Genomic DNA, 24,577 nt, shown 5'->3' with positions numbered 1-24,577 from the left:
CCAAAATGACTCCCATTTTGAACTAAAATGAGGCTTTCCTGATGCTGTATTGTCAGGGGTTAATGGTGTGTATGATATGTTGTTTGCAACATGCTTATACGTCTATAATTCAGAAAAGACAATCACAGGTTTGTCTCCAGCAGCAGATAAAAAGTATACTTTCTGAAACCGACCTCCACCCAGGAACATGAATCACAAAAGGCTGGTTCAAGACTGGTTATTGAACCTTAAGCTTCATTTTTATAATGAACAACTCCAAGTATAAACATTTATTTATCATTTACAAGTATTGGTGATGTTTCCTTATATATACTGTATAAACAATTCAATTCAATTTTGTTTACAGTGCCAAATCATTATCTATATATTATGTTATCTCAGGACACTTTACAGAGTAGGTAAAGACCACACTCTATGACTTATTTATGATTTACACAGACCCAACAATTCCCCCGTAGAGTACGGTGGCGTTGAAAACCTTCACTATAACAGACAGGAACGTCAGACAGACCCAGCTCTGTGGAGGACGCACATCTGTCTGCACCGGTTGGAGAGGAAGAAAAGGAGAGAGAAAGAGAGAAAAGACGGACGGATGGACAGAGAGAAACACACTTCCAGTAACTAATAATATCTACAGTATACTGTATATACATTATGTCATGAGCTCTCTCTCTCTGCCTGGCAACTCACTAATTGTACTCATCAGCTTCACCTGTCTCTCCTCTGCTCCCGTTTACCTGCCAGCTGCAGTGCATTTCCCACTCACCACCTCCAGCATAGAGAGTCCTGCTTTTCAGCTCGGCCTTGTCAGACCGTCTGCGAAGTTGCTTCTGTATCGTGCTTCACTGGCTTTACTCCCTGACTCCTGTACAACCCGGACCTGCCTGTAAACCTGCCTGATCTTCTGCCCCGGAAAACCCGACCTGCCTTCGCCCCTGAACCTGCCTGATCTTCTGCCCTGGTAAACCCGACCTGTCTTCGCCCCTGAACCTGCCTGATCTTCTGCCCTGGTAAACCCGACCTGTCTTCGCCCCTGAACCTGCCTGATCTTCTGCCCTGGTAAACCCGACCTGTCTTCGCCCCTGAACCTGCCTGATCGTCTGCCCTGGAAAACCCAACCTGCCTTCTCCTCTGGACCCGTATGATCTTCTGCCCCGGAATTCCAGCTCCTCTGCAGGCCAGCTTGGACGCTCCACCACCACCTGCACGAGACGTCTCTGGGGAACACACACACACACAGGCTCACGACATCGCACTCCCTTTCCCTCTCTGGAACCCTCAATAAAACTCTTAAAACGCACTTGTGGTCCTCATCTGTCTGGTCTGTGACACATTATATATATATATAGCACTACTTAAAGTATGCAAAGTTACTTTAAAGTGTATTGCATCATCCTCTTCCGCATGTGTGTGTGCTGTTAAGTGCTGCGTAGAGAAACCAGTGCAAAAATGTTTCAAGAAAACACTCTTAACTTCTAATACAGATCCTTATCAAATCAAATCAAATCAACCTTTATTTACATGAGGCCATAAAAATAAATAAAAGCATGAAGGCTAAAACACAGAGATTAAAACAGTAAAAAAGGATAAAAAGTGCTCTAATTAGCACTGCCTAAAAGAAATCAATTAAAAGCCTGGTTAAAAAGATGCGTCTTAAGCCTCTTTTTAAAAACCTCAGCAGTCTCCGCGACCCTGAGGCTCTCCACAGCCTTATCAGGAAACTGGTCCCACTTCTGTAATTTATTGTGCTGTATTCATTTGGATATCATGTATTTTTTCTCTTCCAGAAGAAAAGTACAGTTTCCTCCAGAAAAGCTGACTTGAATCTTTTTTCGCAGCACGTTAAAGAAAAATCCAGATTCTCTCGTCGTACATACAGACGCAGAAAACAGACTGAGTGAAAACACGGTTTATTAAAATGACCTGCACACGGCACTGAAGCGTAGACAGTGGATCAGGACATAACTGGTCCCACTTTGATAAATCATTCACATGTTTGTCCTTGTTTATCACATCCAGTTGACTAAAGACCTTTACTGGCAGGTAGGCAGGGGCATCACACCATCGACGCACCTCTGACGCATGCCCACAGTGCCGACAGGGCTTCTCCCTCCGGTACACCTGAACGTGATCATATCATTGTGGGCTGAATACAGCTTATATTGATTTGTATATAAGAAGGCAATATTATGGGAGTTCATGACTTCGTTATCCACGGTACAGGGTTCTGCAAGAGAGAGCGAATAAACAGCACTTTATAGGGATAATAGGGACTTTACAACGTACTCCATGTGTAACAGATAGGAAGGTTATATAATGTCATGTTATACATTATTGGATTGATTAAGAAACTAAGGCCTAGGGAAAAACTGATCCTGCATATATATAAATACTGTACTGTAACAGGAATCGTAGCTTACTGAGGCATCTCATCTGTCCGGTCCATTCGCCGTTGTTGCAGGTACGGTAAGGCCGGCCCTCCATGGTGTATAAATTCTGACAGATGTATTCAACCGTTTCTCTGTGTTTGTACTGGAACCGCAGAGCTCCCTTGGTGTCTCCGTCTGCCAGGGCTGGTGGTGGTTTCCTGCAATCGAAAGGAGCTAAAAGAAAATGTAGAAAGAGAATTGAGAATTCACCAAAAAGCTATTTACACAGTACGTCAGGCTGTTCTCACTTATGATTTTTACGTATAACTAGCCGCAAAGCAATTTCGGCTGGGACTGGTCCAACGACCAGCCTGGTCAGATGCGTACATGAACTGATGAAGCCTCTTGGATGAGAGGTGAAACGTCTTCCTAGACAAACAACCAGTCCAGTTGTTTTTGACTGAAATTGCTTTGCGGATAACGATGACCTGGACGAATGAGAACATTCACAGGCTTACGTATAACTAGGAAACGTAATGCACCGCAATTTGAATGTAATCCGAATATTTATTACTCTAGAAATTACGTCCGGAGCAAAGAAGGACATCCCTTGATGGATGGATGGTCGGGGTGGTGGATGGGTCCCAAAATACAGGACTTAACTTCCTAAACCAAGTACTAAACGTACCTGCCACAGTCACCTAGGGACAACCATTTTACAGCGTTAAATAGAATGTCATTCAATTCAATTCAATTCAATTTTATTTATAGTGCCAAATCATAACAGAAGTTATCTCAGGACACTTTACAAACTAGGTAAAGACCACACTCTATGACTTATTTATGATTTAGATAGACCCAACAATTCCCCCGTAGAGTACGGTGGCAACGAAAACCTTCCCTATAACAGGAAGGACGGACATCTGTCTTGATCTATAATCTGTCTGTCATGATCTGTAAGATATCGTATGACTCTGTTTCCGTCTGTTTTGCGGTGACATGAACAGTAATGCAATAAAGAGGTAACAGTGAAAAAAAAGTAGCAAGATATAATAATAAATGTGTTAACAGTAAAACCGTACGAAACAAATACAAATAAAAAAAAGTAAACAGTGCAGTAGAGGCAATACTGTCATTGATATCATAAAATAAATGTATTATAGTGTTAACTAGAACATCATATTTCGTGGAATATCATACATACGTTGAGTCTGTACCTGTACTCACTGCCAGTTCATCATGTACACCTTAAACTAATATTAATACAGTCTAATATAACAGCTTTGCAATAAATTCTACCTTTATGTTCTAGCCCCCTTTAGATAAGTGTTAATTCAACTTTAATTTACATAAAGTTAATGTGAATAGCAGGTGAAAATGTTCTTGGAACACTAAGAATAACCACTATATATTAGAAAAAACAGCCCCTAGATAATATGTTTGTAAAACACAAGGTCCTTTGAGATTGCAGTGCATTATGGGAAACATGTGACAGTCTAGGTTTGTCTCTTCCCATCATTTCCCCAGAAGAGAAGCAAGGGGACGATAAAACAATGAACTGATTCACCTCCACATGTTGGGAAGGGACCGCTCCACGTTCCTCCTTCTAAACATTCGACCTCAGCGTTCCCTCGAAGAGTGTCTCTGTAATTTCTGCAAGAAAACCTCAACTTTTCTCCTTTTCTTAGTTGACTGACTTGTGTGTTGAGCCGCACGTTGTTCGGGACCCCTGTGACTTTGCATTTCTCTGTTTTGAAGAAGAGAATCGGTTTAATCGAGAGAATAATACAGCACAGTATAAACAGTAGCATATTAGACCTAGGATGGGACTTTTTGGACTTCTTGAACACAATGTTGATGTAAACCTTTGTAACTTTTATCCAGAGTGAACAGGTTTCAACACATCACAGGTTTAACGCTCTTCACATCGGCTTCCAGTACATTTCAGAATTGATTCCGAGCTTCTTTTAATTACTTATAAGGCACTAAACAGTCTGACTCATCAATATACAGTACCTCAGATCTTTTATTTCTGTAAGACCTTGCCCATACTATGAGATCCTCGGCTTATCTACCCCAGTCTCCTGGCCAAAGGGGGGCAGAGCCTTTTGAGATAAGAGCCCCGAAGCTCTGGGACACTCCGCCCGAGGAACTAAAGCAGGCTGAGTGAGTGAGTGACTCTTTCCAATCTAAGTACAAAACAGACTTTTATTGCACTGATGTCCCTGATTTCACCTGATTCAAGTTTTCATTCTTTTTGCTGGGGTTTACTATTTTACCTTGTGTGTTTCTCTTTGAATACTTTCATTTTGTTATTGCTGTTTTTTTTTTTAATTAACCTCCAATTTAAACATACCAGCACAAGTTGGAAAGGCCGCACTCCACTTCCCAGTTTGTAGACACTCAATTTCTCCAGGCCCATCAATTGTATATTGACCGTTGCAGTAAAACTGTAATTTATGTCCAATCTTCATTGTTTCATTCGCTGGTGGAAGTCCAGTCACAATGAGATAAGGGGACATCACCTGAGCTTCACAAGTGATGTCTGGAAAGAATAAAACACATTACCCAATGAAAAACTGGCGTTCAGAGGAGGCGAGTTTACCTCCCACAGGGAATGCAGTCATTGTACTGTAGGGTTTACCTTCACAAGAAGGGAATGGATGATTCCACTGTCCATCACTACCACATATCAGCACCGAGCTGCCGTTCAGATATTTCCCAGGACTATCGCAGCTGAACGTGAGGAAGCGGTCGGGGAGTATGGGTTCATCATTTTCTGGGAAATCTTTTATCGTGACCCCTTCATCTACTGGCGGGGGGGCACAGCTCAGAGCTGAGTAAACAGAAATAGTAAAACAAAAGAAATGCTGAACGGGGCAAGAATTTGATATATGACTAAACTTATTTTACGAGCCATAATCCCACAGCGGGGATTGCAGAATGGAAATCAGTTCTATCAGCAGCGTAATCTTCCACCCACAGTTAGCGGTGCACATAATGATTGGAGGTTTTTTGCAGAAATGCACCAAAGGAGATGTAGTTTATCTCCACCTACAATATTTTTATACACACAGGCTGTGACTCATCATCAGAGAAACAGATGTTTTCTAATGCAGTTGTTGTTCTGTATCACTGATTTGACCGGGACAGTTTCACGCCAATCCACGTCGTAGGAGTGCTCCAACTGTAGGTCATGCGATGAATAGGACTTAGGGCTCCCTGAACCAATGGTGCCAACTCTATTCACTGAGTTACTGTTCTGCTTCAGTGAAATAAAAGCTTCCTGGGTGCAATAACAGATAAAAAGATGTCCAGTGCAGCTTCAAAGCTGATCCAGGCTAATTGAGAGAACTTGCTGTGTTGTTCGTAAGACTTACGTTCACATACTGGCACGTGATTGGTCCATTTGTCCAGCAAACAAGTCCTGGTGTCATCCTTACTCACCATTTGATACCTGCAATGAACATTACGATTTCCATTATGAGATGAAAACACCATTAATCAAAGAAATCACCAAGGGAAGGAAAACAACGTGTCAATGTGTCAGGCTAATAGCTCACACCTATACGTATACTGTATTTTTATATGTATATATATAAAAACACAAAACTATTGGGACAGTTTTGTGTTTTTTACTATTTATCTTTATAACTCTTCCTGTAAAACCTATTCAACTGGTGCTCCAGTTGACAATATATTATACTATATAACAGATACAATATAACATAGTTGTAATAAAATTGACACACATTAATAAATTGTATGTCCTTGTTTCTAATTAATGTCCTTTTAATGGGTTTTACGTAACACCAGCGTCCATGTACTGCTTATAAAGTGTGTGTTACCATCATGTCATGTTAGTGTTTATGAACCATTCCAGATGCACATACCCTTCATTACAAAAGTATTTGATCGTTGTTCCAAAAACAAATTCTTCACCGCGGATAATCTGATAAAAGCCATTGGGTGTGTCATCGGGAAGAACACATGGCTTCACTGTAAAGAAGAAAATAAAGAGATTATTCAATCACAGACAGTTTGTTGATTCTTTCAGTCTATGGTTTAAAACACTAGTGATGGGATTTTGTTCCACCTTAGTTCTTTGGATGATAACGCTACGTTGTGCAGCAGCCACGTTATAGGTTTCTTGCTTTAAAGGAGCACATTGATGTCAAGTTACTAGAAAGTGTTGTCAGCAACATAATGCAGCATTTTTAAACCCTCTCAGTACCATTTGAGTAGCGACAGTAACTTTGGAAAGTCAAGTAAGAAGTTATATTAATTCAATTCAATTCAATTCAAAAAACTTTATTTGTCCCCGGGGGGCAATTCAGGGCACACAGAGCAGCAAATAACATCAGTGCAACTATACAAAAACATTTTAACCTATCAACAAGAATAAAGTGTTAAAGAAGAATAAGTGTCAGGATGTTAGTGTGTTAGTACAGGTGAGAATCCAGTCACAGAGTTAGATACGAAGAACATCGTCGGTGTGAGATGTAGAAAGACGTTAAGTTATAAAACATTATCCAAAAGTTGCACATTATTATCATCTCTAAGTATGGACAATACAATTACAGTTGTGTGAATAATCCATCCACTACTGTACATCTTTGGGAGATTGTAATCCTTTGATCATTTGAAAACACATGAACTCCGGCTTCTAAAGGATTCGGCAGTCACCCAACACAATAAAGAGTCGAGCAGGAAACCATTGAACTCACAGTAGCACTTTCCCTGGCGAAGTGCGGACCAGCCTCCACTTGTGCATATGTATCTGATGGTTGGGCCTGATATATAACCAGTTTCACAAGTGAAGTGTATCACGTTTCCTTCTTCGTACTCAGCTTTTTTGGTCTCTTCTGAGATGTGGGCGTGAGGAACATCTGGGGGAGTTGAACACGCTAACAGACAGCAACATGGGGAAAAAAAAGAGGAAATTGGACATGTCTTCTCAACAGCTGAGTGCCACAGATGCATGTCAGAGTCATATCACAGCATGTGACTTAAGAATATAACTTTACACACTATAAGCCAACCATCACATGCATACACTACATCCCTCTTCTTTTAACATAAGCCAACCATCATATGCATACACTAGATCCCTCTTCTTTTAACATAAGCCAACCATCACATGCATACACTAGATCCCTCTTCTTTTAACATAAGCCAACCATCACATGCATACACTAGATCCCTCTTCCTTCAACATAACAAACATGCAGCGTTGGAAAGCAGGTCCGTCTTACCATTCTGTGATAAAGAAACTTCCACATTCCCCCACAGTTGAAGAACCAAAAGGATTAAAGACAGCCGCATTTTGATGAGCAGCTGCGCAGTGGCAGAGTCTTACTGAGGCTTACTCCTTTGATAAACTCTGCGTTCCGTGTGTTTGTCCCCAGCTGCAGTCCTCGGGGAGTACCATGTGTCATGACTTCCCAGCAGGATTGCACAAGGCTGTATGAACACAACATGACACGTAGGAATACGCACGGCACACACTGTTCACATGAGCAACGCCGAAAGCTCCACAAAAGTTATCGCACAGTATATTTTGTGCAATAATAAGCAACGTACAGACTCTTCTAAATGTTTTTCTTTGGTATCAAATAAATTCCTTTAATGCTGCAAGGGAACAACAACAACAAGGGGGAATTATTTGTCTTATACACAACAGCATTAAGGCAACTTAGCTTTATGTCCATCTTGACTTTAAAGCTCAGTGTCTGATATGTTTAAGTGTCTGCTGATGATTTAACAGTTTGGTTACCACATCCAATGTGTCATGAATAGTGTTGATACTTCTACAGTACAAAGTCCATTGTTAAAAAAATCATTGAGTTGAACAATCAGACACTAAAGGAATTAGGCTAAATGGTACTGAGAGAGCAACACTGCACTAAAATGATTTATACTTTATAGTAGATCGAACTAGTAGGCAATGCTGCTGGGGAAATCTCAGAGTTGAATGACATTAAAACATTCACCAGTCACTTAGGACCATTTATTGACCTGCATTCAACCTGCCAGAACTCCTGTTTTACCGTAACTTTATCAAGAGCCAAACATTTACCAAGTAGGCAATTTGCCTTAAATAAAACTAACCGTTGACTTTGTCCCCAGACTTTGTTCACAGACCCACTGCGTCAACAATTTACAGAAGGCAGATTCAATATTTTTGCCATACAAACATTTCTAATGTGAATACAAGACAGCCCTTTTCGTGATCGGTTGCGCTTTATTTCTTTTGTCGCATCTGGTGCAATTTACATTTACAGTCTAACAGTATTTCAGGTCTATTCTATTTGTATTCTATTTCATTGTTTACTTCATTTGATCTTTTTTTTTTAATCGCATTTTATTCTTTGTTAATTGACTTTATTCATGTTTTTGTTGCTCATTGTTTTAAACGTTATCCTAATACTTCTCTTTGCCAATGTAAAGCACTTTCCCTTGAGTTTGTATGAAGAACGCTGCCCTGCCTCGTATGAGCAGGTCTAGAAATGTAAGGACTATATAACGTAGGTGTAGCTACGCCTAGTTGGCAGAATTCAATGAACACACATCAGTCAACAGCTCCAAGATGTTTGATAAGTGTCCTTCTAAGTCTTCGATCGAAACACAGTTTTTAAATTCTGCTTTAATGTCATTCAGTAATTTGTATGTATAATGTATGCATGTAAAATAGTATGGTATGTATAAGAAGTTGTTTAATGAATCATTACATTTTTGTTAAATGATTTTAGAGATGTGTTGCTGAAATGAAAACTATACTTTGTTATTACAGGTTGACAACTTTAAAGGGAATGAGATGTGTTTGATCCGTCTCTCTGGACATGATCCAAAAGATTCCACCTTATAATAATTATCACCTTCATGTGTTCATTGATCAAAGTTTTATTGCTACAGTTTAAAAACTGTAGAGGCAAATGTGACACCTAAATGTGGACTAGAGGGCCACACTATTGCGAGAGACGACGGACACAGAGTGTTCTTCAATTTCCTATTTTAGGCTGTTACTTTGAAACTAATACAATTCTGCTCACAATAATTTCATACCCTAAATCCCATATAGTCATTTTAGGCCTGGTTTTCAGAATAAAATTAATGAATAAATAAAAAGACCAAATATAACCTTTGTAATTCTCTCATCTTTTATTCAATATGGCAAAGCTTTATAATTCCAGATCTCTTTATCACACAAATGTCTGATTCAGTCATTTAATGTCCAGCGATTCTATCAGGATCATGTTTGTTATGTATCAAGATGATACGTCCATATGAATGATGCACAAAGCATATGACCATAGAAAAAGTTTATTTGGCAATTTTATTGAAACTTCTTTGGGCCGCGGACGGACTCAGCATCACTGTTCCTGAGTGGCAGCTGTGGGAGAAAATGTCTGTGTTCAGCATCACATCTCGACAGGCAGCGATCAACATGCAGTTATTTACTCTGAGCCTTTGTCTTGTAGGATTCTGCTCATGAGGATGCTATCGCCACAGCTCTCCATGCTGCTTTGTCCCACCTGGAGCAGCAGGGGAGCTATGCACGGCTCCTGTTTGTGGACTTTAGCTCATCATTGAACACCGTACTCCCAAACAGACTGATGAGCAAACTTTTAGAACTGGGAATATCCAACTCTGTCTGCCTTTGGATCAAGGACTTCCTGTCGGACCGCTCCCAGAGGGTGAAGGTAGGCCCCCACATCTCCATAGCCCTTACCCTAAACATCGGCTCGCCTCAGGGGGCTGTGTGCTGAGCCCCCTACTCTACACCCTCTACACGCATGACTGCACTCCCGCACACTCCAGCAACGCCATCATCAAGTTTGCTGATGATACCACAGTTGTGGGGCTCATCTCTGGGGGAGATGAGTCGGCTTACCGGGACGAGGTGGAGCAGCTGTCAATGTGGTGTTCAGACAATAACCTTGTCCTGAACACCTCCAAGACCAAGGAGCTGGTCAAGGACTTCAGGAGGAAAGCCAAAATAGACACTCAACACCTATTCATCATATCAATACTATTCTTCAGAATCAATACTGCTTTTTCAATAGCATATTTAGAAGGTTAACAAATGTCGACACACAGACACCTGACAACTGCTTTAACCCAAACTCGAAGTGTACTGGACCTCTAAACACCAAACTGGCCAATGTAAATCATTTTTTCCCCCTATACTTTCATATTGACATTCACAATCTTGAAAAGTCAGCAGGCTACATAACGTATCTTTCAAATTTAAGTCTTCTTAAAGCGCTCTGTGTGCGTGAAATACGTACGTGTGCACTTTATGTTCGTTGTCTCCCATTGCCCATCTTTGCAACGGATCGTGAGACTTGCATCTTCTCTCTCCGGAGCATACTTATCACGGCACCGATAAGTCACTGGAGTGTCAGACAAGTATTCCTTCTGATATGAAGACAGAACAACTGCATTCTCAATCTTAGGTGGCGGGCGGCATGGAGGGGCAATTGCTGCAAGAGTTGAAAACATGCACGACATTAGGTTACACCCAGCGATCTTTCTGTTTACTTGTGATTAAATAATGCTGAAGATGACTCACGTGTGCAGATTGCTTTGGGTGAAAATCCACTCAAAAGCCATTTTCCATTTTGACAAGTTAGTTGCTGGATCTCAGCGCGGTATCCGTAGTTACACTTAATCCGTGCGGTCATGCTTTGTGCACGTGGAGGCGTCACTTCCCCGTTAGGAATCATGGGAATTTCTCCACACATTTTATCCTCTAAAGTGGATATGATTATAGGCAATTAAAAAATGTTGCTAACAAATGCGATATCGCAATTGATAAACTATTTTTTAAACCATAATCTTTGGATGATTTTTAACTGAGAAATGTTGATGAAGATGAATTACCAATGCAGTGTTGCAGTCCAGACCACATGCCGTCATTACATTTGGCCTCACCCCACCAGCCTTTGGTGAAAAGCTTATAACCTTCATTGCAGGTGTAGTACACACTCTTATTGTATGGGCCAACTACAAATCCATTTTCGACTTCAGCATTTAAACACTCTGTCAATGAAAAACAAAGAAACAAGTTATGTTTAGATAGCATCGATCACAAAATATCGAATGTTAGCATGCTACAAAGAAGAGAGCAAGAGGTTATGTTATACATTATATCTGCTTCGTTTTCATAATGAACCGAGTATTTGTTTTAATTCTCAATGGGTGGGAACCGTGCGGTCTGCCTCGGTGGTTCAACCATGGCTTCTAGTTCAGCTTGGAAAGGCCTGGGATGGAGTTAGCTTGCAGCTTATTGGGACCACAGCGCATGGAGCTCCCAATGGGTCAGAGGAGCGGAGGTCCGCAGAGAGTTTGTCGCGGCTTTCACATACATCGGGTTTGCCAAAGTACACAAAAGCCACGACAGACAACGCGTGATACACGATGTCCCGACCCATATTTAAAATGTATTTTACAAAACAGCTTTATCATGCACTCAAGTCTATTGACAGGACTTATTTAATTTAAAAATAATAGGCAAAGCAAAAGTAGCAGACACGAATATATATTAAATTCACCTGCCTTGATGGTGTCCATCTTGATCTAGCTTGCTCAATCCCTTTTTAAGCTCAATATAATATCTGGGAAATATCTTCCTAGACATACGGACCGGCAGTGCATTTTTCTGGAGACTGTTATGCTGTGTTCCCGGTACGAGCGACAAAAGCTCAAAACAGCCAAGCGTGGCCAGCTGCATTGCTGCTTTGCACTGAAAGAGAGGATAGCTAAACTTTTATTTTAATGCGTTTAAAGCGACAAATGTCAGGCGTCAGTTTGTAGCTACGTGTCACCAGCTTCCATTGGAAATGATTTGTAGCCTGTTGCTCTGTCGCGGGTAGTGTGAACACAGCATTAGTCTACTGTAGTGGAAATAAAACATGTTTATTTTGTGACTAGCCTACACTATAATAAACTAATAATGCAATTTAAATTTCATGTCACTTTTTTAAGCTGTTGGGAGATATTTCTTTCTCTTGCTACTAAACAAACACTATTATCATTTAAACTGTATTAGCTGTCGTATGTTCTTACCTGTGCAACTCTCAATCCCAGTCCAAACACTTTGCTCACAGGTAACAGTAAAACGTCTTTCACCATCGTTTCTGCATGCATACTGGACACGTTCATTATCGCTGTAGTTTTCCTTTTCATGGGTGACAATATATGCATTTTCAATATGAAGTTTTTTACACTGTTTCTCTGAAACAAATTCAAAGACATTGTGTCAGTCATTCACACACCCTTCAGTTGTTCTGGTTAAATTCAAATTCTTAGAAACAAACAATTTCATAAGAAAGCTCATCTCCAAGGAAGCTAAGCCCTTATTGATCTCCAGAGTGGAAATTTGATTGTTGCAGCAGCAAAGCAAAGACAGAAATATCTACAGATAGATAGAGAAAGTCAAAAATAAATAATAAGAGGTTAAATAACACTAAAAGAAGAATAGTACTAATATAAACTAAAGTGCAATTAAAGACAGTCAGTCACAGAAGGTCTAAACAGCAAACCTGTTCAAATATCTCTAACTGTGGTGTAAACATGTACAACTCTATTGTATTTTCTTACTTGTACATTGCGCAGATCCGCTCCAACCTGTTTCCCCGCAGGTTAGAATAAAACTTCCCGCGTGGCCTCTCCCGCAGATATACTCGACCTGATCATTGTACCTGTATTCAGCCTGATCAACTCCAACAATGTCTGCATTCTGGTAATATTGTCTCCTGCATGTTATCTCTGGAAAACAAAATACTCTACATTAAATTCAGATTATTTAGTCAAGTCAGTAGTCAATTATATAAAGATAATCAGATAATTCATCTTAAGCAAGAGAAGCAACCCCACAATGTCTTGCATCAAGTATCAGCTTCACTATTTTCTAAATGAAGGATGGTGGAGATGCGTTAAGATTAATGTCAACTTAAAAACAAACAAACGTGCAAACACTGAATTTTTCGTCCTGTACATTTTTACCTTGACAATGTTCATTCCCAATCCATTCATTTCTACATGTTAGAGTAAAACGTCCCCGATAACCATTCTTGCAGGTATATTCGACCTGTTCGTTGTATCTGTATGTCTGCTTGTCATTGTGGAGGATCTCTGCATTCGGGACATCCTTTCTGTTGCATGTTATTTCTGAAAAAAACAACCTTATTGAAACATTACTGTACACTGTGACTGTGCTGCTATCTCCTTCTATATTACATTTATCTCACACTTGTTAGTCATATGTAAGTGACATGATGCATTTGACAGATAATTTTTCTCTGCAATGAGCTCTATTGACTGGAACCATCTGATGGTCTGATGGGTCAAGGTAACAAGTATTAGTCAATGACAGCACAGTAGGGCGGGACTAGGCACCTGCACAGTGAAGCATGATATCATATGTCAAGTGTAGCATTAAAACACAGTGGAAATTGCAAACTACACAATTAGCTAGTTAGCTAACTAGCTAGCTAGGAAGCCAGCCACTAAAGTATAGTTGTCACTCATATCCACATAGCATCCAGTTAGAAGGGTGCGTCAAGGTAACAAGTATTAGTCAATGACAGCACAGTAGGGCGGGACTAGGCACCTGCTCAGTAAAGCATGATATGATATGTCTGCTCTCATAGCAGCCGCTTGGCCATTAATTGGATATGCACCAGATTTAGGATCGCGTATGAAAGTGACTCAGATCTTATTGGGGGAAAAAAAATTATATTTTCGTGTCCACATTACCCTGAAAAACTCTGATCTACAGTATGTCACAAAAATAATAGTGCTTGTTATGTGATTGAACCTTAAGAGCCATTAGAGTAAAAAGGATCTATGCTAACTGGACCAAAAGCTCCTTTCCCACTTTCACAATTATGGACTAAAATTAACAGTAATGTCATAATTTCAAGGTTCACAATACCTTGACAAAGTGGATCTGGATACCATCCGTCTCTGGTGCACTTGGCCCGGGTGACACCATCTGGCTTCTTGTAGCCTGTTCTACACGAATATCTTGTAGTGTCATCCAAAGATATTGTTTGCCCCCAATAGATATCCCAGGAATGCACTTTTTGTGGCCTTTGATTGCGGCATCTAACCTCTAGAGTAAGAGATAGACATGTGCTTCTTAAGTAATAACGATAAGATTGATAAGCATCCTCACAGGTTAATGAACCATTCACACACGGTAGAAAACAATCTTATAATCTGTCTCTGGAATTGAATCCTGTGTAGTTTTATACCTTGGCATGTTGGATTGACAGACCACTGTCCTTCAGCTTTGCATGTAACTACTGCTGAGGTGTCCTGTTGTTTAATAATCCAGTACCTCTCTCCACAGATGACTCTCACCGTGTCGCCAGGTGAGAACACATTTCTGTTAGCAGGTTCATAACTGGTTCCCTCGAGTGGCGGCAGTGTCAGTCTACATGTTACTACTGCGTTTGTTGGGAAATAAGCATATTATCTGTTAGCACCAGGTTTCACAGTGTGTTAGTGTGATGTAACCAATAAATTGCATTAATCAGTTCATGCTTACATTCACACATAGGAGCAGGGATCCACTCTGCCCTTATTCCTAGTTTTGTGCATTTTGAAGGTCTGGTGTCAGAGCGTTTATATTTAGCATTACAGTCATAGTGCAGGACATCATGCTCTTGGTATTCCTGGATATCTCCAATGACATAACCATGTTCCATCTCAGGTACTGTGCATCTGATCTCTGTTAAAGAATAAACATCAGCATGAATTTGATTACATTTGTTCACGAAAAGGCAAATGAACAGTAACCACTGATGAACCTGATTCAAGGGTGAAATGATGCGGCTGTTTCCAACATTCAGAGGTAATAACCATGAATGACAGCTTAGCTTCAAATTTGACCAACTTTGTGCCAACAGTTGGGAAGGGGGATTCCTTACGGTAACCTCGCAATGAGCTCACTTTCAAACAGACAATGCCCTCATCTACTCTTCCCTTCTTCCCTTATTAAATTTAGGAATGTATGTGTTGAATTTAGTTTTGACCCAAATTTTAGTATCAAAAACATGTTACTAATTAGTTGCTGGGTGATTAATAATGGTTGCTATGGTGTTTTGTGCATGTACAGTTGTTTCAGCCCCCCCTAATTTGAGACCTTCTTGTGCTGCCTGTTTGAACAGCCTGCTGTACCTATGCATTTTGGACGTTCGCCACTCCACTCTCCATTTTCATCGCAGTACATCTCTGATGACCCATCCAGAACTTCATTTCTGGACTTGCAGCTGAATCGAACTACATTGCCATAGGTCGCCTCCTCTGGGTCCCCATTCACAAGGACATTATTGTCTACATGAATCACCGGGCACTGTTGGGCTGGAAGGAAAAACATCATGAAAACTATTTATTGGATGAGCAGAAAACTTTCAAATGCATCGACCTTTAAGTGGGCAAGCAGTAAGGTTTTTCAATATTTTCAAGGGATGACAAAGAAATACACAGTGTGACATTTTCCCTTGTGTGTAAGGTACCAGAAAATTACCATCCTTACCTTCACAGACAGGAACCACACCATCCCACCCTGCAGCCATGCAACGTCGGACGTTTGTGCGACTGACCATTTGATAACTGAAATGGAAATGCCAAATTAAAATTTTTTGAAAGTTATGTAGGGCATACTATAGGGATACAGGATAACACATATAACGCACAAATAAACATAAGAAACAACAGTATAAATTTGTAATAATAAATATGTTCATACCCTTTATGACAGGTGTATACAACTTGTGACCCAAAGACAAAATCGTCGCCCTTTTCCAGATTAAACTCTGCAAACTGGGCATCACCGGGGTGACCACATGATCTCGCTTGGCACATAAGAATGAGAGAGAATATGCAACATGATCTCATGTAAAGGCATATATATATATATATATATATATATATATATATATATATATATATATATATCATTTTCTAATCACTTCTATGAACATTACTTAGCATGTCATTCAACCCCCCATTCTCAAACCCATGTCATCAGTTTTCATGTTAAGTGTTAATGCAAAAAACGTTTCTGCAAACCACAAAGGCGCTGAATCTCAACATTTCTGAACCGGTGTTACCCATTCTCCTTCCCTACTCGTCTCATAGGCCTACAGACACTGTTGACCTACGTGGTTAGTGTTGTGCATCCAAACAAAAACTATTTTGTGTATGTTTGTTTACATAAATTAAGTATTGTATGTCAATAAGTCAACACATGTCTCAGGTCTGTGTTTGTTTGGGTCATCCATCCGCCCAGACCGATTACGTCACACGTTTACGGTAAGTCAGTAGAGTTTGGCATAAGATGACACACGAAAAGTAAAAAATTAATTGTGATACAAGTGCATAGTACATCCTTAATTATTGATTTCCAAAGCAAAATGATTTATTTCCAAGGTAAAAGAGAGAAAAAGATAATAACTCACCTTGACATGGAGCGCCTTTAGATTCCCATTTCCCCCCGACACAGGTCAGTTTAAAAAAGCCACTGTAGCCAATAAGGCAGCCCACTCTCAATTGTTTTCCACTGGAGTAGGTGGCCTCCATATCACTTGTGTCAAAATTTGAATCAAACAGGTCTCCATTTATAAACTGTGCAAGTGTGCAGACTGTGGGACAACAAAAAAACAGAAATAAAGTTTATCCCCACGACAAAACATCAAGCAATAAAATGAAATGTTAAGATAAAAATGTGGTATAATTACTTAAGCTACTCGGTCTTACCTTCACTTTTCACGGAGGTCAGCGTTTGCATCCAGAGAAATAGGACACAGCTTTGGGATATTAGATGCATTTTATCTTCATTACCTTGAACCGCCAAACAGAAGTAGAAACTGGAGACTGAAATGCTATTATACAGAGAGAGAGAGAGAGAGAGAGAGAGAGAGAGAGAGAAAGAGAGAGAGAGAGAGAGCTGTGGATTTCACAGGCAGAAAGAGATTGCACAATGATTTACACAAGTATGTTCCAGCCTCAAAATACGATCTGACGCTCACAAAGAGGTTGTGACCACATATACATATACAGTGCCTTATATGACTCACTGGATTCTTGAAATCCTTGAACGAGGTCTTCCATGCATTAGTACAATTATGACTATATTTTATGTCACAGAACAATCTCAGCGAATGATGTAAACAATAAGGTAAAATAACAACAGCACTGATCGTAGTCTATTTTTCATTGAATGTAATGCAATTAGTGTTTCACTGGTTGAGTATCCCCTGTGTGTTCAGGCTTTGCTCTGTTCATCACCCAGTGACAAAACTACACGTTTTTTTTGTTGTGTTCTTTCTTGGTAATCATTATCAGCAATCAATAGAGCAAACAATGCATTGCATCTCTGCAGTCTTTTCTTATCTAGATTAAATATGAAAGAACACATAAGCAAAGCAGATAGTCAGTTCTAAACCGGATCAAAAGCATTATTTATTATTATTTTAAATATATTTAGTGGGCATACATGTCCTTGGTGAGGCTTCAAATGGACACGGGTGTTTGTTTTGTTGATGGCCTTGTAAAAAGGTGGAGAAAGCTGCCAAAAGGCTGGTAAACAAATAATGATCCTGACCTCAGTTTGGAAACTATTAAAACAAAATGCAACTGTTGAGCAATGTTGGATTTGCCTTCATTTCTCAATATGGCTTCATGTTACTCATACTACTTGTTTTGAACAGACGTGTGTGTCTGTGTCATCCAAAAACACTTTGCACAAACTCATTCCTCAAAACATTTATCTCCAATTTGTGATAGAAACCATCATTTCATTTGATCTGCAGACGAATTTTGTTTACAGTGGATATAAAATTTATCCCGTAATTTACATTTCCCCACCATGATGCTGGTGTTGTCTGTTAAGGTTGTTTTCATGCATTTTTTATTCATATAACAATGAAAACTAATGTGCAGTAATTTGTGCTGCCAAACTCATGTTTAATTTGTCCTGGCAGATAGGTCTGGCCCCTCTCCCATTCAGACAGATTTCCAATGTCTTGACATTGTACAAACTAATTGTTGTGGAAATGTATCATTATGTTCAAATGATTTGTTCATACATGTTTGAGTCCGGATGCATTTCCCTTTCAGCTGACAAAGGAAAGATTAAGTGTCCGGAGATGCCAGGCTACAATTCTGCTTTCTCTGTGAACTACTTTGCAAGGGCACCGTTGGCGTAGCACCACCGAGCCATGGCCAGAGCGATTTATTCCTGTATCCCAGAATGATAAGCTTGGGTAGCCAGACCATACTACACAGTGCTCTGGAGATAGTGCGAGACTATGAAACCCTAGACATCAAGGACTCCACATAATCATCTCATCTCATCTCATCTCATTTTCAACAGCTTATCCGGGGTCGGGTTGCGGGGGCAGCAGCTTTAGCAGGGGACCCCAAACTTCCCTTTCACGGGCCACATTAACCAGCTCTAACTGGGGGATCCCGAGGCGTTCCCAGGCCAGTGTGGAGATATAATCTCTCCACCCGGTCCTGGGTCTTCCCCGAGGCCTCCTCCCAGCTGGACGTGCCTGGAACACCTCCCTAGGGAGGCGCCCAGGGTTCATCCTTACTAGATGATCCTGAACCACCTCAACTGGCTCCTTTCAACGCAAAGGAGCAGCGGCTCTACTCCGAGTTCCTCACGGATGGCTGAACTTCTCACCCTCTCTCTAAGGGAGACTCCAGCCCCCCTCCTGAGAAAACCCATTTTGGCCGCTTGTACCCGTGACCTCGTTCTTTCGGTCATGACTCCACATAATCAGAGTTTTAGAAATCTTTTTTGATTGGCAGCAAGTGAAAACTCAAAAAATCAAAATGTAAAGTTTATGACAAAATACTTAAATTACTAAATAAAATGTAAGTCTATAGGAATTTGGTTCATTGGGCTCCCACAATACGAGAACAACAAGAACCCGACTCACATAAATAAAAAATAAATTAATATATAAATAAATAAAACAAGCATCTCCATGGGGATACTATCACTACCACAACAGGCTGTGTACCATTGTATACTGTACATACCCTTACAGTGTCTTACAGGCAGGAATAATAGCACCAGAATAATTCATGTATGCCTCTGGGTAGGTGCTGTTGCAAAACCTGGCTGTCCTGGTTCTGAAGGGAGGAAGTTCAAAAGATGGTTGGCAGGGGGAGAGGAGTCATAAGGAATATCGTGTCCCCTTTACCGTAGACTCATGTAGATTTGGAGTGAGGGTCGCTCCTCTGGTTTTTGATGCAGTGGTATCATTTGACAGATGTTTCCTGCCTAGTTTCGAAATGTTTCCATGTAGTTATTTGTTTCAATTTGATTTATTTCTTTTAGGAACTACTGCTTTGTCTGATTGCCCCTTTTTAGCAAAATGTTAAATGTATATACCTATAACGAATCTTGAGCAGAAACCTCTGATCATTCTCTGTCTGCCTCACTATTGCCTTGCTGAGAAAAGGTGAAAATACTAAAAAATCCTAGAATCATACATACATTGTTATAGCATTTTAACCACATATATGCCAGCTATCTTTCACATTACCTCTTTTACTCTAGTTAGGCAGCTAACATTGATTTTGTTGGTTGGTCCAGTTAGCTGTGCAACAGACACTTGGCAGTACTGGGTGTAAATATGTATAAATCACAAAAGTGAGATCTCCACTCAGTTTGAATTAACCAAAACCATAGTAATTTATGTAATTTATACAGAGATGGAAGACACTTGTGATATTTTTTAACATACCGTATTTACCCATTTACTCTGTGTAATTACTGCAACTGAATTGACTCTAATGATAATTAAAAAATAACTTTGCTTTACTTGTTGTGTTTGATGCTGTATCTTTGGAAGACTGTGCAAAGGGACTATTGTTTTTTCAGTCCATAGGTGACTCGGGTGGAAACCAGAGGGTCGCCGGTTTGAGTCCCTGTGTGGACCATGAATGGAGCATGGACTGGTGCCTGGAGAGGTGCCAGTTCATCTCCTGGGCACTGCAGAGGTGCTGTTGAGGCACCGAACCCCCAACTGCTCGGGCGTGTAACATGAATAATAAGAGTTAAAAAATTGAATTTCCAGTTGCGGGACTAATAAAGTAATACTTCTTCTTTCTTCTGTAAAGTGTCTTGAGATAACTTTTGTTATGATTTTGCACTGTAAATAAAACTGAATTGAAATTTAATTATATATCTATCATACTGTATGTCCATATCTGTATGCATGTTCACGTCTTTGTTTGCATTTTCTGTGCAACTGTGGCACAAGACATTTTTCTGTGTCTATCCATCCCCCTAGAAACCAACATTCATCCATCATTCAATTACAAAACACAGCTGACTGGTCAATATATCATATTTATTTAATTGTTACGACATACAGATGCCTTCACAAAAGGAACAAGAACAGCGCCCTCCTGAGGCACTGAAAGGTGCAGCTGAGAAAAATTACTTACGGATATTAGAGTACATTATAAATCGGAGGTGTCACTGCAACTATTTCCAATCATGTAATAACCCATTCTTACACTAAGCAAGTTACTCTATCCTCTCGTTCAAGTTTTGTACTGTTTGTAATTACACATCAGCATAAATACATAAATGATTCCTGTTCAGATTAAAATGCAAATGTTTCTTGAATCAGGGTTTATGAAGTCAATCAGTGGAGCGGAGAGACCGACAGGCGGATATAGAGAACGGAGGTTAAAACAGATGGCGCTGAATATTCAAATGCTATGCAGTTAAAGACGAGCGGGATGCAACCAACATAAACAAATATGCGTTTCGTTCTTCTGCTAGAAACAACCATCTGTTGGGTGTTTTATTTGAATGCATGCATGTGAAAAAATACTAAGAAAAAGAAATAATAACATTAAAATTAAAATATTCAAAGGAAATACCATTGTCATAATGTAGGATACAGTTTTGACATATACAAATATACATATGCTACAAATCTATACCAGCAGAAAATAATATAATACTTGTAATATTGGACTTTAATCAAACGGCAACATCAGTACAGTCACATATTGCCTCATGAAGCATTTTCTTTAGTATCTGAGCTCAAAGGGTTAAAGCACGATGAACGACCAGTCCTTGGGCCCTTTTTCTTGAAACAAAGCGCTCCATCTAGTGGCCTCATAAAAAAAAGAAAATGCTTCATGAAGCTTCACTAGGAAAAAGTCAGTCAAGTGACTTAAAGATATTGTCAGGCCTGGGCAGGAAAGAGGACTCAGATGCGGAGGTACATAGGTTAAGCTGGCGTTTATTCTTAAATCAAAATGAGCCGCACTGAGAAAACACGAAACAAGGTCACTCTGAACAGGAGAAAAACAAGGCTGAAAAAAAAAGATCAAGTGACCTGAAATGAGAGGAGATTTACTTTTCAAAATAAAACGTGAAATTAACAAGACAGAAAAACCCAAAACAGGTCAGTCCTCACTGCGGTGTGACAGATATGGTCTACATTCTGAAAATCTGTTGAGCCTCTGAGACAGATTTGAAAGAAACCCAACCAAACCCCTCCCCTCGGAGTTCCACGATTCCCCCTCCCTATCGCTGGTATCGTCTTTTCCTTCTCCATGGTAACAGAAACTCCGGTAGCTGAGCTGCTAAGCTAATCACTAGCTGCTCACAGTTTACAGAGAAGGAGGGGGAGTGGGAGGGGACGAGGCGGGATGATTCGGAGTAGGTGCGACGAGGGGAACAGAGAAGATTGGATGGAGGGTACGAGCCAAAGGGAGCCTTTCGGACCGCTTGGCTCTCTTTCTTCTATGCAGGCCTATGAGTGATAGACTGAATGGATTTTTTTGGGTTCTTTTTGCTATTCATATTGTGTAGATCGGACTACAGGACCATAATCGCCGTATAAATGATATTGATCATAATTAGCAATATTCCAAATCGTAGACCATAGCTTTAAGTGCATCTATAAAGTTTCATATTCACCAAACACTTTTACCTTTTAAACTTTTAAAAAATGATTATAACTTAATGTAATATTTTAACTGTTCTCTAAAAAGAACATTTTAATGACCACGCTAACGTCATGTTACTTGCAATACAATCTAATAAACCATCATGTACCTTAAGCCTGTGAATGTTCTCATTTCTCCAGGTCATCGTTATCCTCAAAGCAATTTCAAGTCCAGTTGCTTTTGACTGAAATTGCTTTGAGCATCATGTACCTTTGTTAATATTTCTATATATTCTTGTTGATGCTGTCACAAAGGTGCTGATTCAACTGTGTTACTTTAGTTTAGTTTGATGGAAATATAAATGAAACGGATAACATGTCAATTGTTCCCCCTTTTATTTAAAGCCAAGTAAAAAGTATTATGTAAATGATTATGTTTTGTGGGTCAGTCTTGTTCAGAGCACAGCTGAGAGGCAACTGTGGATTTAAATCCCACTGGGCCCCAAACACTCTGTTCTCTTCCCAGAGGGGCTAACCGCGCCAGATGTATGGATGCACTTACTGTGGGCCTACGTGACGATGCATCGGCTGGAAATATCAACCCACAGTATGGATTGTTCGAGGGACATAGAGGACATGTGTGTCCCATGGCTACAGACCCCAACATTGGTCAAATCTGTGGCCATGTCTGCAAACTACACATCTATAAATGTGGGAAGAAATGGAGGTCAATCAGCAAAAACTCCACAATGTCACCGTTTAATTATCAAGGTTATCCAAGCCATTATTTCCAAGTGTGCGTGTGTGTGTGTGTGTGTGTGTGTGGGGCGGGGGGGCTTTGGTAAACCACATATTAGAGGATAAACATGGTTGTCTTTCTTTATTTCTCCACTAGAGGACAGAAGCGATCCACAAGGGTGGAAGAGCAGCACACTGAGGGACGTGTGGAAAAACCAGAATCAATTGGAATATTTTATATTACAGATTCTCTTTTATTATTATTATTAACGCATAGTTGGACAGGAACAAAAATGGACACCGACTGGTTTTATTACTTCCAGTAACTCTATTATTATCCTGAACTTTTCTGCTCGGCCGGTGGGTTTTGGTTGCATTTTAAGGAGAAAAGAAAAATCTCACAAAGGACATGTAGGAAAAAACAAGGCTCGCTGTCCGGCCTTAACGCTGCCCAGGACTTTAAAGGAGCACATTTTCTATGCGCTGTCTGTAAAACTCGATGCTTCACAGTCATTTAGTTGCACGTATCCACACAAAGGGGACGGATGGAGTACTGAAGAGATGAATTCTGACTATTTAGGCTATTTCTGACTGCTGTTGTTGGCATTTTTTTATACGGTGAAGCAGCTTTCTGTTGTTATGCACCAATGGTTTGGAACTAACTCCCCCCAAAAATGAGACAAACAGCTTATGTTGACAGTTTTTAGAAACAGCTGAAAACCTATTTCTATGATATTGATTTGAATTATTCCTAGTTTCTAAATAACACCACTCTCTTTTAATATTTCTTTTATATTCCTTATGCTTGTTTTTAAATATCTTAAAATAGTTTATATTACTATCAACAAACTGCTTCTATCATTAGTATTATCCCACTTTTATTTTTTAAATTATTTCTTCCAGGATTTTACTATTGCATTGTTTTCACTGTGTCCTATTGTTTTTTTTAACATGTTATTGATTTGTTTTTTTTTTGTAAAGCACTTTGAGCAAAACACATGTGAGGTCTCCTCCTATTCACTTTGCCCTTTCAAAACATGATACAAAACATCTTTTCTATATTTAAATCACTATTAGCAACGGTTACTATAATGATAGACCTTGCAATATTCTGCAAAAGAAGGGAGAAAATATCGAATTTTGTCAAACTTCATCTTTAAAAAGTTAATAATTTAAATGTAAAATATGATGTTGAAATGTTTAGCATATAAATCATTTATCTGACTGACATAATTAACCAAAAATATGTCCAATGAATAATTATGCTCCTTTCATTTGTGGGATCCTGTTGCTGTGAGTGTTGGTCAGATGGCAAGTGTCTCTATGTATCTGCCGTCAAGAGCAAACATTGTAATGCTCCTGGTGAACAGCGCTTCTTAGTGGATCTGTTTAAGGTTGTTGCTGGAGCAGTTAGCATGTTGTCTTTGGCTGCTAGGATAATCCGAGCCTGTTTATTCGACAGGATGAGCATGAATGTTTAAGCCCACAGCAAACAAACAGCCAAGCCATCCCTCAGGATTCCAG

The 24,577-nt window shown here is 39.8% G+C and overlaps 1 protein-coding gene across 1 annotated transcript; it reads right to left on the bottom strand.

Annotated features, from left to right (window-relative positions):
* Nucleotides 1–1,894: 1,894 nt before the first annotated feature.
* On the bottom strand, nucleotides 1,895–17,172 carry LOC310966860 (complement factor H-like; the record flags this gene model as incomplete). The annotated part of the gene is made up of 18 exons (XM_083940789.1): nucleotides 1,895–2,227; nucleotides 2,421–2,603; nucleotides 3,937–4,116; nucleotides 4,726–4,914; nucleotides 5,014–5,205; nucleotides 5,750–5,826; nucleotides 6,263–6,368; nucleotides 7,097–7,258; nucleotides 7,625–7,706; nucleotides 13,465–13,544; nucleotides 14,311–14,490; nucleotides 14,633–14,827; nucleotides 14,929–15,111; nucleotides 15,561–15,743; nucleotides 15,919–15,995; nucleotides 16,132–16,237; nucleotides 16,844–17,026; nucleotides 17,142–17,172. 18 exons carry the CDS (start codon nucleotides 17,170–17,172, stop codon nucleotides 2,034–2,036), a joined length of 2,583 nt encoding a protein of 860 aa, XP_083796915.1. The 3' UTR covers nucleotides 1,895–2,033.
* Nucleotides 17,173–24,577: the final 7,405 nt, after the last annotated feature.

The sequence above is a fragment of the Echiichthys vipera genome (genome assembly GCF_963691815.1).
Source record: "Echiichthys vipera genome assembly, chromosome: 3".
Taxonomy (NCBI): Eukaryota; Metazoa; Chordata; class Actinopteri; order Perciformes; family Trachinidae; genus Echiichthys; species Echiichthys vipera.
The sequence above is the reverse complement of the archived record's forward strand: the minus strand, read 5'-3'. Positions and strand labels throughout refer to the sequence as shown.